This window comes from Tupaia chinensis, unplaced genomic scaffold, assembly GCF_000334495.1.
Source record: "Tupaia chinensis unplaced genomic scaffold, TupChi_1.0 Scaffold000320_1, whole genome shotgun sequence".
NCBI classification, from domain to species: domain Eukaryota; kingdom Metazoa; phylum Chordata; class Mammalia; order Scandentia; family Tupaiidae; genus Tupaia; species Tupaia belangeri.
The window spans coordinates 982285-999857 of NW_006159813.1; the positions used below are offsets into that span (position 1 = coordinate 982285).

Genomic DNA, 17573 nt, shown 5'->3' on the forward strand with positions numbered 1-17573 from the left:
GCCGCCAGGTCTGGGGCTTGAACTGCGGTTGGCCGTGTGGGAGCCCAGCACCCTTAACTCCCACATCCCCTGCCAGTCCCCAACCCTGTGCTGCTTTTGCTCTTGTTCACTGCAATGCCACCTCCTGGATGTTATTTTCCTTTCATTTTTTCCCAGCATTTCACAGGGAGTCCATGAACTACGTATAATTCGAAGATGTGACCGATGTAAACCCATTTTATCCCGGTAGTAAGGCTGAGAGGGAGGAGTCACTACTGTCCCTGCTTTTCAAATGGGGAAACTGAGGCACTGAGACGTGGTGATGTCCCCAAGGTCACATAGCTGGTGAGAGGCAGAGCTGGGATTCAAACCCAGAATCCAGGGGGCATTTGTGTATCGGTCTGTTTGGTGTCTGTCAGCAACCCACCCCCTGGCACTGAAGAACAGGGACACAATGTATTTGTTTTGTCCCCTGCTGTCTTCTCAGCCCCCAGGCCTGGGCCTGACACACAGTAGGTGTTTAGTAAATGTTCCTTGCAAGGATGGGAAGAGGGAGACGGAGGAGCAGAGGATCGGGAAGAAAGGCTCTTGGTCCTTGGAGCTCGGGCAGTGTCAAGGCTGTCTCTGCCTCGTCGGAAGCTTCTCAGCCTCCTGGAGGGTTTGAGTCAGCCTGTCCTGGAGGGGCACCACCTGGCCTCCCTCACTCTCCCTTAGAGCCTCTGTTTTCTGCCCTCCCTTACGCACAGGTGCCAAACCGCACTCTGGCCTCCGGGGCCCAGGCCTGGTAAGCTTCCTTTCCTACCGGGAGATGGGAGCACGGAGGAGCCTCTGGGCGGGAGGCAGGAAGTCTCTGGAACACGATGGCCTGGGGTGAGCAGGCTGCCGCCAGCCAGCAAGGGGTCTGGTGGGTTGTCCTTGACCAGATGTGCTTGGGAACAAGCAGATGAGACCTGAGGAGGAGCTGGAAAGGGGATGGGGTCCTGCCAAATCCTTCTTGGATCCTAAAACAGCAGGCTCCATGGAGAAGCAGGGGAAGCCTCTGCAGTTTCAGCCAGTGAGACAAACCCACCTTCTTCTGTAACCTCAGTGGGGAGACTGCCATGGTGGCGAGCACTGTTTTGGGGGTCACAGTAGGGAGAACTCTAGGTTAACCTGAATGTCTGGCCCAGAGATCTTAGAGCTGCAAGGGGTCCCAAAACATCTCCTCATCCAGACCCCTTCAACATGCTGAATGGAAGGTTTTATTACTGCCATTCATTGGCAACATGACCACAGCTCCGAGAGGCAAAGAAACTTGCCCAGGGTCACACAGCATGGAGGCGAGTGTGCCGTCTTTTTATTGAACCCCAGCCCACGGCTGCGAATGGACGCTTGACCCGTAAATTTATGGTGGTTTTTTATAACTGGAAGGAGGCCTTTGAGATCTTCAACTCCAACCTCTGTTTTATAGATAGGGAAATTGAGGCTTCAAAGGGTCAGGGTTACAAATAAGAATATTTGTCAAGTGGAGCCTGTGCTATATAAAAAACCCCAAACCAAAAACCTTAATTATTATTATTATTTTTTTAAGAGATTTTTTGCTATAGGGCATGTGCACTCACTGGAGAGACAGAAAGCAGGAAATCAGTCCCGGGGGGTGGGGGTGGGGTTGGCCACACTGCAATCCCCTTCATTCTCCTCTCAGGATTCTGGGCATGCATGCCCCATGTGAGTTTCCAGCTGCTAGGTCTGGGACTAGAACTGCAGCTGACCATGTGGGAGTTCAGTGCCTTAACCACTATGCCACTTGCTGTCCCTAAAAGCTAGATTCTTCATCTGGTGTCAAATCTGACTTCTATTCTCCACTGGACATTGGACTCGACTCTAGTCTCTGGGCTCAGCCTCTCAGCTTCCTCAGCTATAAAACGCACATAGTAGGGCCCTTGTCCCGCCGGGTCCAAGCAAGACGATGCTCACAAACTATTCTCATGTCTGGTGTGTGTGGCAGGTGCTCAGCACAGTGTAGTTATTACGTGGTCACGATTTCTATTCTTGAGCCCCGGCATTCTATGGTCGGAAGTTCCTTACCGGGATGGCCTGCTGGGTCTTCTATGCCTGGCCAGGGCCCTGGTGTGAATTCAATGGCCCTGGTGAGATGCTTTCCTCGTCCACGTAACAGAGCAGCTGAGAAGGAGGGAAGCGTGGAGGTTAAACGTGGGCTCTGGGAGCAGAGGATCCTGCGTTCTGTGCTTTGTGGTGCTCGGGTAGAGCCCTGTGACTGGGGAGGGACTTTGGCTGTTGTCCCCTGAAAATCTGATGATCCCAGAGAAGAGATGGAATTCTTCTGGGGCAAGCTGGCCCTCAGGGCTGAAGGTGGCGGTGCTGCCTGGCAGGGCTGGGACGACTTCTTGTGGGGTACCCAGGGGCCCCTCCCCAGGCTCCAAGTCCACGCTCTGAGCAGCACACAAGTGCGTCAAGTGCGTGCCACAGGCTGGCTCCTGACTTGGGGAGGAGTCGGCCACCTGGCAGCCACTCAGCCCACTTCCTGAGCAGCCCACGTAGCGTCGCTGGGCAGCCGACTTCCTCGTACACCATGTACACAGCTCGGGGATTATTCGCATGAGTGGATTTAAGGCTGACTTTGGGGGATTAACTGAGCATGGTGCTGGGCCTCCTGGTCTGGGCAAATGTAAGCACGGGGGAAACTTTGTTTCTGGGCCACCTCCAGAGGCTGGGGCCGTGTTTCTGGAAGAGGCACAGGCTGTCCGCACAGAGGCCTTGCAAGTGGGCAAGGTAGCTGGAAAGACACACAAGATTTGTGAAGTGAATCCATTGCTGCAGGCTGGAGTGGCCTTCTGGTCAACCACTGGAGGCCATCTTCAGCATGGAATGGTTTCTAAGGAGAAGGCTGCAAGAGCAATTGGGTCTTCAATAATATAATGAGTCTGGGGACCAGCACACGGCTGACCCCTACATGGTCGACTGAGGTTCGAGTCCTGGACCAGGCGACTTGAAACTCTTGCCGGGTGTGAATGTGTGTGGGGGTGCCCAAAGTCCCAAGAGGAGAATGGATTATGGTATGGCCATCCCCCCTGGGGGAGGTGGTTTCTTGTTTTCTGTCTCTCTATCTCTCTCTGGTGAGTGCATGCACACTACAGCAAAAATCTCTCTCTAAAAAATAATAATGGGTGTGGGGTTGCAATGAAGCATCTTTACTTGGTTATCGTGTTGTTCACAGCAATGCCTGAGACTGGGTCATTTGTAAGGAAAGGGTTTGGAAGTCCAGAGTTCAGGGGCCAGCTTCTGGCAAGGCTACAACATGGCGGAGGGCAGGATGGCGAGCAGCAGCCGTCCCTGTGCCGCCTCTGGTTCTGTGTCCTCACGGCTCTGCCCACCTCATTTCCTCTCCTTTTAAGCACACCAGGACTCAGTCACGGGTCCATGCACCTGCATGACCTTGCCGCACCCAAAGGCCCAGCCTGCGGTATGTAACCCTTTACCGATCAATCAATCCTCTCGCATGAACTCTTGGGAGCTGTCAAATCACTGTCCTCAAAACCAACTTCCAACTTGTGAACCTTCGGGGGGATGCGCCGGTATGGGAACTGTAACACGTCCATGCGTTGCCTGGGCCATAGAACCCACTGCTGTGGCTGGGTGGGCCTGGGGCCGGTTGGGCCTCAGCTCAGTCCCAAGGCAGGCAGGGTCTCGTCCGCTGGGCCTCAGTTACGAGTCGATCTTGGGTTTAAGGATGTTGAGGAGCTGCTAAGCGACTCTACACAGGGTGGTTTGATACAAGGTGGTTTGCATTTTGAAAAGATCTGACCACTGGGTGGATCACAGAATCGTAGCTGGAGCGGAGACTGGTTAGGGGCTGATCGCAGCCATGAGGGTATGCATAGCAGAGCGGTGGGCTGTTCCCGAGATATGAGGGTGGGAGGGGAACGGGAGGCTGGTTCCTGGCTCAGGGCACCTGTGAGCTTAGTGAAGGAGGGCTACAGTGAGCAGGTCACTACAGCGCTCTGGGCCTAGCGACCATAGGAAACCTGCTGGCCCCAGGCCGAGGGGCTGGAGGAGGGAGTGCTTACGGGGCCCAGGGAGGTCACTGTGGCCAAGGTGCAAGGACCCTGCAGGGAGGGAGCTGGAGAACAGACAGACACCCAACTGCCCTCTCTTCCAGCCCAGCAATGCTCTCCTGAGACTCATCGATCAACCAGAGGTCAGAGGGCAAGGAGCTTATTGAGGTTCTTGTCCCGGTCAGCCTGTAGGGCACAGAGCAGGGAGGGGATCTGGAGACAGGGATTCCTGGGGGTGATGGGGGTCCCAGGCAGTGGTGAGGATATGTGGGTGGCCTCTCTGCTTCAGTGTTCCATCAGCTGCTGGAGGCTTCCTAACCTCTGACCTCTGAAGGAGTGGGCTGAGCAGACCCCAGGCCCTGGGCCTCTTTGCTCTGTCCTGACGGGGGCCTAAGCTCAAGACTGGTCCCTTCTAAACCTGAGAGAGACTGGGATGGCTTGCTAGACAGCCCATGCTCTGAGCTGCAGGGCTGTGGTGACTCAGCGGGCGACTCCACAGGGCTGTGTGTGGGCGTGGGACCAGGGAGGAAACTCTCTCCGACACGGAGCTAATTCTGTCCAGGGCGCGTGGCCAGGCCTGCGGCTAGAACATCTGCTGCCGTGCGGTTTCCACATTTCCTAGTCTCAGAGTCGGGGGATCCAGGGATCATACTCTGAGGTGTTCTCGGAGCTGCTCGTGGGAGCCGGGAGGCGCCCTCTCCACCCTGAGGCTGGGGAGCTGGTGGCTAGGACTGGCAGCCAGCAAAGACCCCAGGACCTACCTAGGCCCAGGGGGAGGTTAGGATGCTGCTGAGGAGAGACATTTTCAAGGGCAGGAGTATTTTCTGGTGGGTCCCATTCCACTTCAGCCCCAGGGCTTTGGGGTCAGAGAGCCCTCGGTTCAAATCTAGAGCTGAGGCTTCCAGGCTGTGTGTGCCGGGGTTAATCACTTCACCTCTCTGAGCCTCCATTCATTGAAGGTGTAAGGCGTATGAGGTGCCAGGTGCAGTTCTAGGCTCTGGGGACACAACACAGACACAACAGACCAAGTCCTTCTTCTTTGTGGCTTGAAAAGTGTCATTCTCTCTGGTCTGTTTCTCCAGCTACAGGACAGGATGTTCCCTCCCAGTTCTGAAAAGTCACTTGGAGGCCCAAAGAACTGGAAGAGAGGTATCTAGGCCATCCAGCTGGACCAGCGTGGGCCATGGGGGAGGCGGGCGGTGGGGACAGGAGCCAGGCCAAACATGGCCATTTGCAAAACGAGGGAATAGTTTCCAGTCTCCCTGACGGGGCTCCCACGCCCACCCGTGGGCGAGAAGGCCTCATGCAGCCTGGGGCAGTGCCAGGCTAGCTGCAATTGTGGGGAGGGACAGCAGATTGCATCGGGAAAGTGGCTTCTGGGGGCTGGCTGTCCAGGCCTGCGGTGAGTGGAGGCACAGGTGAGGGCGGGCTGACCTGAAGGCTGCATGGGGGCCGGGGAGGGCCCTGCATGTGGGCCAGGAGGTGCTGAGACAGAAAGAGCATAGGGACAGCAGAGAGAAGAGCGATGCAGAGAGCAGGACACAAAGGTAGGCAGGCAGAGACAGGAGAGAGGGAGAGACAGAGAGAACAAGCTGACCATGAGACCAGGGCAGAGGAGAGTGAGAACAAGATGGAGGTGGTGGGGAAGCGAGCAGGGAGACAGGCCGAGGAGGACAGCCGGGGCAGACAAGGAGCGAGCTCTTTGCAGACTTAGGATGCCCGCTTGGCGCGGGGGCATAGGAGCGGTGGGAGAGGAAGCAGAGGCAGACAGGCATCTGGTGCTCAGCTGTGCTCAGGCCTGCTCCCTGAGCCCATGAGGAAGCCAGAGGAGGTGGGGCCCTGGACTTGTTAGGGTTCAAGTCCTGAGCTGTCACTGGCTGGGCAGATGTGAGGCCGCAAGACACTTAGGCAAGACACTCCCATCCCGTCCCAACCTTGCACGTCCCCTCTGTAAAGTGAGGCCACTGCAATGGCCTTGAAGGGTCAGGGGGAGGTTGGGGTGAGTAAAGGTGGGTCCTCACCATAGTCATTTGCCCCCCAGATTCCACACCAGTGCCAGGAAGCAGGAGGCTCCACACATTCTAAAGGATGGTTGGGCAGATGGATGGATGGACGGTGGATGGACAGATGGATGGATAGGTGGATGGACAGATGGGGAGATGAGTGGATGGACAGATGGGTGGAGCCCCCATAGTAACTGGCATCAGATGCATTTCCCACTGAGTCATAAGAGTTTGGGGGAGAAGCTTGCAGGAGGCCAGAGCCTCAACTTGCCCTGTCTATAAAATGCGTGCCCTGGACTCTGCTAGGTAGACATCATGGGGACTACAGGGAGGTTCTCCTGGGATGAAGACCCAAGGTTTCTAGAATGTTCTAAGAGATGAAGAAAGAGTTCGACAGGAGCTGCGTGTGAAGCCGGACACCTTCCCATCTCTGAGTTCTCTGTGGGCAATGGCTACTTTGACCACTTTGCTCACCTGAGCTCTCCGTGTCTCAGTTTCCTCATCAGTCATGGTGCTACGAATGGGGGTGAGGGGTGGGTGTGCTGGGTATGGGACAGAGGTAAAACTTGATAGTCTCAGAGGCCGGAAGGTTCTGGGTTTGCATCCAGAAAACCTTCCAACCCAGTATCAGGAGCCAGGCAAGTGCAGGGCCTGGCATGTAGAACGCGAAGAGGCTTCTGTAACTGCAGCTCTGGGCTGGCATCCGGAGACCTCCCTGAGAACCCCGGGCACGTGAGAGCGTGGTGTCCAGGATTGGAGGCTGAGAGTGGGCCACAGCATCCAGACCCTACTGGGAGTGTCTCTCTGTCTCTTCTCTCTCTGCGTGTCTCCCTTACTCATGGAAGAAGTAAATAAATCAGCTTTAAAGAGAACAGGGCAGAAGCTGGGAGGGAAGGCTGGAAACATGCTTCTTTAATAAAAATTAAACCAAGAACATCCGCCTGAGGTTTTTGTTCTCTGACCCGGGAGGAAGCAGGTGTGACCTCGAGGCCCCCTGCCCCTTTCCCAGCAAGGGTCCTGTGGCTGGGGTGTGGGCAGGACACAGCCATCTGCCTGGTGTCCATCCACCCCTAGCAGGGGCTAGGCTGCTGCAGGTCCTGCTGTCCAGTCCTGCCCAGCCGCCTGCAGTGGGCTGACGGGTTATTCTGAGTGGGCTGGCCCAGCTACTTCCGCCAGCTCGTTCACCGCCAAGTTTGCTCCTTGGACCGAGATGCCTGGCTGTGGACTGGGCTCCGAAGGCTGTTCGTGTGTGGCCCTTTGCCAGCCTAGTGTGACTGGACAGGGATTCAGTGACCCAGGCCCCAGGCTGGGTGCTACCCAAGCATGAACCCCAGGCAGAGATCTGGGGCATTTGTTTGTTTGTTTGGGGTTTTTCTGGACCTCAGGGGAGGAGAGGGTGTTGACCTAGTCAGTCCATTGACCACAGTCACCGTCCTCGGCCTCAGCCTCCGGAAGCCCCGCACGGGTCTTGTTTTCGTTCTGCAGTGCATTCATTCCGTTCCAGCCCCACTTCCTACTCTCGTTACCCTCCCACGGGGCCGTGCTGACCCGTCCCATGTGTATCTCATTATCCGCCGGTTCCGGGTTCTTGCACAATGTGCGTCGCTGTCTCTGCGTGTGCATGGAAAGTACGGCAATGTTCTCCAGCCCGCTCGGGGTCCGAGCTCATTCGAGAAGGTGGTTTCAAGGTGGCTCTAGGTTGCTGTGTGTGCCCTCGATGACCTGCCACCTCTGCAGCTGCACAGTCCCCCCAAGTGGGCATGCCCGCCCCATGTGCTCCTCCTCTCCCAAGCAGGAGCCTCCGGCGTCCAGTCTCCGCAGACGCACCCTGGGCTGTTGTGCACCTTCATCTCCTTTGGGGCTCTCACTTCCACGGCCGGCACCTGTGGCTCTTGATTGGTCTGACCTCAGGGGCTGGAAACGCTTGAGAATGAGCACCCCAGGGCAGGGTGCAGGGAATAAACACCCCACTTCCGGGAAGGCGACCTGCTCGGTTCCGGGTTCCGGGTTCCCGGTTCCCGGAGTGCTCTGTGAGCATGCGCCAACGCCACCTTCTGTGGGACTTCGCAGGATGTTCGCCTTTGGCCGGCTTCCACCCACCCCGCGATCCTGCTTGCCCACTCCCATGTTTTTCCTGGAAAGCTTCCTTCCTAAGCCACTTTTGCAGGAACCTGCATTTGAAGGTTTGCTTTTGGAGAAAGTAGAATGACGCATGTGAACCTCCTGATCACGTTTCCTTGTGGGCCTGTTGGGCGGGGCCCACATAATCACTGAGGAGCGTCCCCGGGTTTCCAAGTGTCTGCTGCCTCGCACCGGGTGCCTGTACTCCCACCTGGCTACCTAGTTCTTCACAGTCTGGCTGGAGAGGAGTGTTATCTTGTTGTGGTTTGTATGTACATTTCTTAGGTCTTTAATTGGTCATGTGACTGGGTCTGGGTATATCTCGCCTATAAATTGCCCATACCCATCAGTTGCCCATTTTCCTATTGGGCTGCTGTCTTTCTGGGTTTGTAGGAAGGAGGTCCTTGAACATTGGAGATGGCAAATCCCTTGTAGGGTTTGGAGATTGGAAATAGCTTCTTCCACTAGGACAGGGAGAGTGTGTGTGTGCATGTGTGCGTGTGTGTTTGACCGTGCATGTCTGTGTGTGTGTGTGTAGCCCATTCTAAAGACGGGATCTGGGCCCCAGCATGAGTGAGGCTGCCATGTAAGGAGCTGGAGTAAGACTCCCAAACCTGACAAGCAATCAAGAGCCAGGAACAGCAATGCTGATAGCTATGCTAATGATAACGACCACGCCCACATCCAGACCTACCTGTCTGCAGGGGCCAGGCAGTCACAGTGTAAACACAATGCTCTGTGAGGTTGACCCACGTGGGAAGGTTCTGGATTCACATCCTGGGACCTCCCTGAGTACACGGGCGTGCATGTGCCCATGATTGCGGGGTTGGCTGAGGCTGGGGGTGGATCACGGCGTCCAGACCCTGTTTGGGGTGCTCTGTCTCTCCCTTTCTCCCTGTCTCTCTCTCTTGCTCATGGAAGAAATATTGGATCGCTGGGAAGTCACAATGCATATGTGTATAGAAAAGCATAGAAAATTCAGCACGACTTTACTGAACACTTAATAGATAAACTTTTTTTAAAAAAACCTACATATTTTCAAAGCCTCAAGCTCCTCATCTGTACAATGGGAAGAAGGACACTATCCCTCTGGCAGGGCTATGTAGGGACACTTGGCGATATTTCTAAGGGCTCAGCTCCTGCTACACATTAAGTGACCAATCAGTTGTGCTTATTGTAGGGACAGAAAATTCTTCTCTTCTCTTAGGCCTGGCTGGGTTTGAGGATTAAATTGACATAACAGAGATTAACAGGAGAAGAACATAATCCAGGGTTGACATGGTGCAGAACCTCCCCCCCCAAAGAAATAAAAACCCTGGGACCAGCAGGTGGCATGGTGATTAAGGCGCCAGACTCTCACATGACCCACTGTGGTTTGAGTCCTGGACCTGGTGGATTGCTTTATCACTTTCCCTTTCTCTTTCTTTCTGTCTCTGTCTCTCTCTCTTTCTAGTGAGCACACATGTCTTATAGAAAAAATTTTAAATAATAATTTAAAACATTAAATTAATAATTCCTTAAAAGAAAAAAAGAAAAAAGAAATGAAATGAAGACCCTGAGAAGAAGTTAGAGTACATGCCGACTTTGGACAATGAGCCAAGGAAGACAAGGGTAACCAGGCATGTTTGTGCAGAATCCTCAACTTTCTCATCCCTGCTATGAGCAAGATTGTTGTATCAATCCCAAGAGCAGGGCACCGTAGGAGCTGGAATGGGGCCTGTCCGTCCTTAGTGCTGTTACAAATCACGAGCTGGTGTCGTAAAACGACAGGGATGAACTCTTTCACGGTTCTGGATGCCAGAAGTCCACGATCACAACATTGGCAGGACGTGCTCCCTCTTAAGGCTCCAGGGGAGGATCCGTCCCTGCTGTTTCCAGCTTCTGGTGGCTCCAAGCACTTCTGGCTTGTGGCCACATCACAACCACCTCTGCCTTTGTCTTTGCATGCCTTTCCTCTGCGTGTGAACAGACACAGAAAAAAAATGTGCTCTACTTTCCAGAAAGCAAAGTAGGTAAAAGCAAGGTTTGGAATTAGAGGTGGCATGTCATTGGCCACCTGAGTGACATTGGCCACACGTCTCCACGCTCTCCATGGAGGTGATGCCTGCCCCACTCCTGGCGTCGTTGAAGTATGTGCTGGTGCGACTCAAGGGTCTGGGCTCTCCTGTATCACAAGGAACTAGAACCAGCATAAAGCCTCACTACACGTGGACACAAGGACTAACCCGAGCCAGCACAGAAGCCTGCAGGAGTGGCCATCTTTGACCTGCAAACATGGCTCTGAGCTTCCTTGGAGCCACATCGAAAGAGGAAATGGGATCAGCTGTGGAATTATCCAGAATGAGGAAGCAGCCCAGTTCCTCAGGGGGAGTGACACTGTACTTACCCCGTATTCTCCAGAGCATTTCTCACTGGGGAAGGGGCTTCAGAAAAGGCACCCCGAGGGAGGCAGGGGCAGCACCACTGACCAGGAACTACACAGCATCGTAGGTGTGGTTTCCACGTGGCAGCTGTTTACAGACACCTTGGAGGAGGGACGCAGGGAAATCCAGGAAGGTCACTCCCGGGGGGACCTCCATGGAAGGATCATGAATGAGATGAAGTCTGGGCTCCCGGGATTCAAGGCTACGGCTTAGAAGGCTCAGAGCGAGTGGGAATTGGGCTGTTCACCTTTCAGGGGAGCTGGGAGATTCTTTCACTTGGGATCATTGGAAGTGAGATTCTGGAGTCAGGCTTCTTAGCTGTGTGTCCCTAGGCAAGTGCCTTTACCTCTCTGAGCTTCAGCTTTCTTACCTACAAACTGGAGTTCTCCTTACAGACCCAATGAGAGCACCGCACACAGTCTTACAGGACACAGCGCTGGCTAAATAGTGAGTGTTTAAATAAATACTTACTCCACCTGCATACATAGGGGACTAGAATAACTGAAATGTTTAGCTCTTTACAATTAACACCTGGCAAAAGATTCTCCATCATTTCACACGATGCTTCCGGCAATGTAAGGGGGGTGCAGAGGGATGACAGGCTGGAGCTTGGAGAAGCAACATCACTGCCCAGCACCCACCTCTCACCCACCCTTGAACCCAGAGACGGGAGCTACGCGGGCAGGTATACACTGGGCCTTGGACCTTCCCTGCTCCTCCTGCCTTCCCGGGAAAATGTCATTTTAGGACCGCGTTGAGTGGAAGCCTGAAACGTCACAAATAAGTTATATAACAGGCCCTGTTTTGCGGACTCTGTGACCTTTAGTCCTCACAACCAGCTTAGAGGTTGGAATTATTGCCTTCATGTTCACTTTGCCGATAAGACAACTGAGGTGTCAACGGGGAGAGGGGTTCCTGCAGACGCAGGACGTAGACGCAGCACCCTGGCGGGCTGGGAGCTCTGTGTTCTCGTCCGTTCTCTTCTGTCTGGGCTGAGAGCAGAATCGGGCTTGTGGCAGGGCAGAGCAGAGTTGAGAACAGACCCGCGACTTGGGCCTCCCTTACACTTCCAGGAGGAGCTGAGGGGTTGTTGGTGGGGGGGAGGAGGCCTGCACCCACAGGAAATGCCGACACGCCCAGTTTCTGGCAAGGTGAGGGGTGAGGGGTGGGTGGATGAACGTGCTCAGAGGACATCCGTGCCACCCTGAGCCGGCTCAGCCCAGCTCCTGTCAGAGATGAAGAGACCTGGCCTCTGACCCTGCTGCTCCTGGCCCGGCTGTAGAGCCAGACATGCCGCTCTCCGTGTTAGGTCGCATCTCTGCAGACGCCATGACAGTGCATGGTCCTGACACTCCCTGCTCCTCCTCGTCCTCCTCCCTGGGCTTAGACATCTCCGAGGAGGGGCAGCTGCCAGCAGTGGGAAACCCTGGCATGCCCTCCCTTCTCTCTGCCTTTCACCCCTCTTAATTCCTACTGTCCTTCACACTCTGCTCAGATGCCACCAGGCCAGGAACCCTGGGACCCTGGTGGGGAACAGCCTCTCCTCTGGGTTTCTTGGGACATGCACACTTGCTCTGGCCCCAGCACATCTCTCTGCTTGTGGCTGTGAGCTTGGTGGGACGGGACCTAGTGACGCCTTGCCCTGACCTTGTCTACACAGCCAGTACAGGGAGCGTGCTCGGGGTCATTCCCTCCTCAAGGACACACTTGGTGGCACCTGTCGGCCTGAGCAGACCACAGTCCCAGAGGCAACGTGGAATGATGGTTGAGAGCCCTGGCTAGGGCTGGCCCCCCGCCTAGTGGCTAAGGAAGCTGGATCCCACACCGCCAACCAGGGTTTGAGTCCTGGATCCAGTGACTTGAAAAACGCACCGTGAAGAGATGAAGGAGAAGGGATGGTGGCCACAGCCCATGGGGGGTGCTTTCTCTGTTTCTGTCCCTCTTTGGCAAGTGCCCCCTGGCCATTGGGGGAAAAAAAAAAAGAACCCAAATTCTGCAAACCTAATTCAAGTCCTGGCCCTCCTGCCCTTCACCCACTACCTCCATGCCTTGGGCAAGGGACGCTGTCTCCCCAGGCCTCGTTGCAGCCTCTCGTGGGCTCAGCCTGGTTCCTGGCACACATAAGAGCTCAGTGGGTGCCCCCCATTATTGATAGGTCTCCTCCAATCAGGGCAGGGCAGCTCCAGTGTCCCGGCCTCCTCCCCATAGGCCATTGCCACAGGAAGGCCTTGGGGACCCCACAGTGGGCAACCCTGGAACATCCTCCCAGCGTACAGAGCAGGATGGCATCTAAACTTAAATTCTGAGTCTCTTGAGAAATTTCCAAGTAGATTTTATTTAATAAGAGCAAAATAGGACTTTCATGTAATAAAATAGAACCTCAAGCCCATAAGACCCAATAATGAATTTATGTACAGGAAGGGCAGCGTTACTCATAACGGAGCGTCGGTCGGCAGCCTCGCCACGCTGAAACATCTGGCTTGGAGTCCGTTTGTCAAGATGGACTTGGGGATAGACAGGGCATAGGCCCTGAGGAGTTGAGCCCTGGTTTCAAATTCTGAAACCAGGCTTAATGGTTACTTTGCTGGACTCCCACATAGCCAACTGTGGTTTGAGTCCTGGGCCCAGTAGTTTAAAACTCACGCCAGGTACATGTGCGTGCGTGCCTAAGATCCTGAGAATAGAGGAGACGGGATTGTGGTGTGGCCATCGCCTCTTGGGTACAATGTCTCGCTTTCTGTCTCTCTGCTAATTGCATGCGTCCTATAGCAAAATATCTCTCTTAAAAAAAAAAATCTGCTCACTGGGCACCCTTGAGCAGTCACATGACCACGAGTATTCTTGGAGGGCTGGCCAGCACCAGGCTAAAGGCTTCACATTCCTGACGCCTTTGGTTCTGTCGTCCACTCCACGAAGTGAATATTCCCATTTCACCGATGAGGAAACTGAGGTTCAGAGAGGAGAAAGCATATGCCCAAAAAGCCACACAGTTGGTAAGTGGCCAAGGCTGAGTTGAAACCATCCACGTAGGGCTGGCAGGTGGCATAATGGTTGAGGCACTGGGCTCCCACATAGCTGACTGTGGTTCGAATCCTGGACCTGGTAGCTTGCTTTCTCATTCTTCCTTTCTGTCTCTTTGTTTCTCTCTGCTCAAATGGACTTCCAATAATAAATAAAATTAAATAATTTTTTAAAAAAAAACAAAGGGGGAAAAAAGAAATCATGCACATGACCATTGCTTCCAAGACCTCGTAAGCTTGCAAACTCAATCAGACCCTCTGATTATCCCTCCGCAGACTGGGAAAGCACCCAGCAAGGTTGTTAGGGGGCTTCTGAGAATACAGGTAAACCATCTGCTTCATGGCTGTCTGTGTCTGTCTACGCATGTGAGGCAGGGCCTGCATCTGAAGGTGGTGCTGTAAGGAGAGGCTGTCCAGTGAGAATGACACCTCTTTCTCGGAGCCTTAGTTTCCACATTTCCTAAAACTGGAATAACAGCACCTGTCTGCAAGAATCCCCGGGAAGATGAAATAACATGAGAGAATTCAAGTTTTAGCACCTAGTAGGTGCTCCGAGCAGTTCCTCTCTATCTTGTCTGTGCCCAACATGCCTGGAATGGTGTTTTCTGGGTCCTGCCCTGGTGGTGGATTTGCACGAAGCCATCCACACCCCTCCTCTGCCCCTTCCTTTAACCACTCCTGCTGAGACTCTCATCGGTGGGTGTGCTGGAGGAGAGTGGCTGGGGTGGAGGGTCTGGCAGTTGATCTGGGCAGAATCAGCTGATCTAGGTTCAAGGGGCCCCACCACTTCCTGGATGGGTAATCTAGGCTGAGTTCTGGGCTCGGCCTCTCCAAACCGAGTCCTCTTCTGTAAAATGGGAGTAACAAGGACAGACTCTGTTCCTGCTCTGAGCCCACTAAACCCTCTGGCTCATTCTTGGATCTGAATCCAACTGCTACCTCCATTTTCTTCCCTGTAGGTGTTTCCAGCTGTGCACAGGGACCTATCGGCCGAGGACTCGTATCAGAGCACTTCGGACACCACAGTGAACGGTGAGAGGTGCTTGTGGTCTGAGCTCATGTCTTCAAAGGGGACCAGTGACCGCTGGCAGGGTGGGGGCACAGGAGCTTGCCCGCCCAGCCGTCCCCTGGGGTTGGTAGTGTGGTCACAGCCAAGTTCATGGCACCTGCCTCTCCCTCGTTGCACTTGGCCTTGGTGTGCTCTTCCCATCATGCGAGGGTCATCTTTTCAAAGTGTTTTTATTCTTTTTTTTTTTTTTCCAGAGAGAGACAGGCACATCAACAGGGCCTTCATAGCCCTGACGCAGCGGCCTGGATCGCAGGCACGTGTGTATGTACCTGGCGTAGGTCGGAAGACCTCTGGACACGTCCCGTGGGCCTAGCATTGCAGAGCCCTGCCTTACCACAGAGCCGCCGGCTGGCCCTGCTGAGGAACTTTTTTTTTAAGAGAGGTTTTCTTTCTTTCTTCCTTCCTTCCTTCCTTCCTTCCTTCCTTCCTTCCTTCCTTTCTTTCTTTCTTTCTTTCTTTCTTTTTTTGCTATAGGGTGTGTGCGCTCACCAGAGAGACAGAGAGAGAGACAGAAAGTGAGAAATCACCCCCCAGGAAGGGAATGGCCACGCCACAGTCCCTTCTCCTCCATTCTCCTCTCGGGATTTTGTGCACGCGCACACGTGCCTGGTGTAGTTTTACATTGCTAGTTCTGGGACTCAAACTGTGGTCAGCTATGTGAGAGTTCAGCAATGAAACCATGATGCCAGCTACTGGTCCCAGAGGAGCTTTTTGAATAATCATGTCCCCCACAAGACTGTAGGCAAAGGGAGGGTCTCAAGAAAACAGAAAACATGGTCGTCAAGAGGACGGACTCTGAAGCTTGTGTCTGAATCCCAGCCCTGCCCCTTCCTAGCTATATGACTTAGGGCGAGCGACTTAAGCTCTCTGCCTCGGTGTCCTCATTTGTAAGATGGGTTTGTGACCTCCCTACCTCCTCGAGTTGTGAGAATCAGGAGAGTTTAGATACAGGAAACCTTTAGAACAGAGCCAGGCTTACAGGAGACACCAGAAGGGTGGCCTGGCTCAGAATCAGGGAGGACATTGTCCGCCAACCTCTCCAAGCCAGCTCAGTCAAGGTCGCCCTAATGGCCTCTGTCTTTCCTTGCAGGACATGGAGGCGGAGGACTACAACGCCTCCGTTCCCTACGAGGATGACTACAATGATGACTTTGACACCCTCCTGGTTTTAGAGGAGACCTCTCCCCTGGAGGTCAGGGTGGCCAAGATCTTCCTGGTGGTGGTCTATAGCCTGGTCTGCTTCCTCGGGGTCCTGGGCAATGGCCTGGTGATCGTCATTGTCACCTTCAAGATGAAGAAGACAGTGAACACCGTCTGGTTCCTCAACCTGGCCGTGGCGGACTTCCTGCTCAATGTTTTCCTCCCGCTCTACATCGCCTACACCGCCATGGACTACCACTGGGTGTTTGGGACAGCCATGTGCAAGATCAACAACTTCCTGCTCACCCACAACATGTACACCAGCGTCTTCCTGCTCACCGTCATCAGCTTTGACCGCTGCGTCTCTGTGCTCCTCCCCGTCTGGTCCCAGAACCACCGCAACATCCGGCTGGCTCACATGACCTGTGCAGTTATCTGGGTCCTGGCTTTCTTCTTGAGTTCCCCATCCTTCATCTTCAGGGACACAGCAAATCTGCATGGGAAAATCTGCTGCATCAACAACTTCAGCCTGTCTTCGGAGGGCGCTACTGCTGCGGGGCACAACCGACACATGCTGGTGAATGTCACCCGCTTCCTCTGCGGCTTCCTGTTCCCCGTCCTCATCATCACAGCCTGCTACCTCACCATCGTGTGCAAACTGAGGCGCAACCGCCTGGCCAAGACCAGGAAGCCCTTCAAGATCATCGTGGCCATCATCATCACCTTCTTCCTCTGCTGGTGCCCCTACCACACCTTCTACCTCCTGGAGCTGCACCACGCCTCACTGCCTGGCTACATCTTCAGCCTGGGTTTGCCCCTGGCCATGGCCATGGCCATCGCCAATAGCTGCATGAACCCCATTTTGTACGTCTTCATGGGTCAGGACTTCAAGAAGTTCAAGGTAGCCCTCTTTTCCCGCCTGGTGAATGCCCTGAGCGAGGACACAGGTCACTCTTCCTACCCCAGCCATAGAAGCTTCACCAAGATGTCATCCATCAATGAGAAGACTTCAGGGCAGGAGAAGACCAGTATGCTTTGACCTCAGCCTGGAGAGCCCCCCTATGGAAACTTCCCACCCAGGAATGCTTTCTGAGGACCAAGGCAAGAACCCCTTTAGGACTCACCGGTGCCTGCTGCATTTGGCAGGGGGTTGAGCAGTGTTTGAAGCTGCAAATCCAGGGCCCAAAGCCCTTTTTTTCCAAGAGGGATGATGGACAGAACCTACCACATTGCTCACAACCTTGGTGGACCAGCAACCCGTGCTTCTTGGGAGACCAGCCTTGATGGTCTCAAAGTAAAACAGCAATTATTCTCAAAAGCACTGCCTTGCGCTAGGGTTGATACAAGGCACACCCTAGAAATGACACAAACACTATACAATACCCCTTCCTGGTGTGAGTGGGGCCGTCAGAGCAATCCCAGCATGATGGAGATCACACCTTATCCCCGTGTGCCTTTGTCAATAGCAACCAGAGACTGCTGCCTCGGGAGTCCTTTGCTCTGGGCCCAGATGCACTGGTTACCTTGGAGATAAAGGTGACGTACCCACCCACGGACTCCCAAGATCATGGATCTTCAGGTCAATCTTCAGCGTCCCAAGAGGCCAGGTGGACTCTGCAAGCACAAGACAAGCTGAGGCTGCAATGAGGACCCAGAGGCCAGGAAAATGAATCTGAAAGGCAAGCAAAGGCCTCTCAAAGGAAGCAGCGCCGCCGTCTCTGAAGCAGCTGACCCCACAACTCCTCGGGGGGGGGGGGGGGGGC

At 54.3% G+C, this 17573-nt stretch overlaps 1 protein-coding gene across 2 annotated transcripts in view; it reads left to right on the top strand.

The window, feature by feature from the left end:
• The window catches only part of CMKLR1 (chemerin chemokine-like receptor 1), a 55532-nt gene extending 37966 nt beyond the window's left edge, over positions 1–17566 (top strand). For both annotated transcript variants that reach the window (XM_006151510.2, XM_006151509.2), the window contains exons 2-3: positions 14561–14633; positions 15761–17566. In XM_006151510.2, the coding sequence (XP_006151572.1) occupies positions 15764–16849 (1086 nt within the window). In that variant the 5' untranslated portion in view covers positions 14561–14633; positions 15761–15763 and the 3' untranslated portion in view covers positions 16850–17566. The remainder of the gene's footprint in view (positions 1–14560; positions 14634–15760) is intronic.
• Positions 17567–17573: the final 7 nt, after the last annotated feature.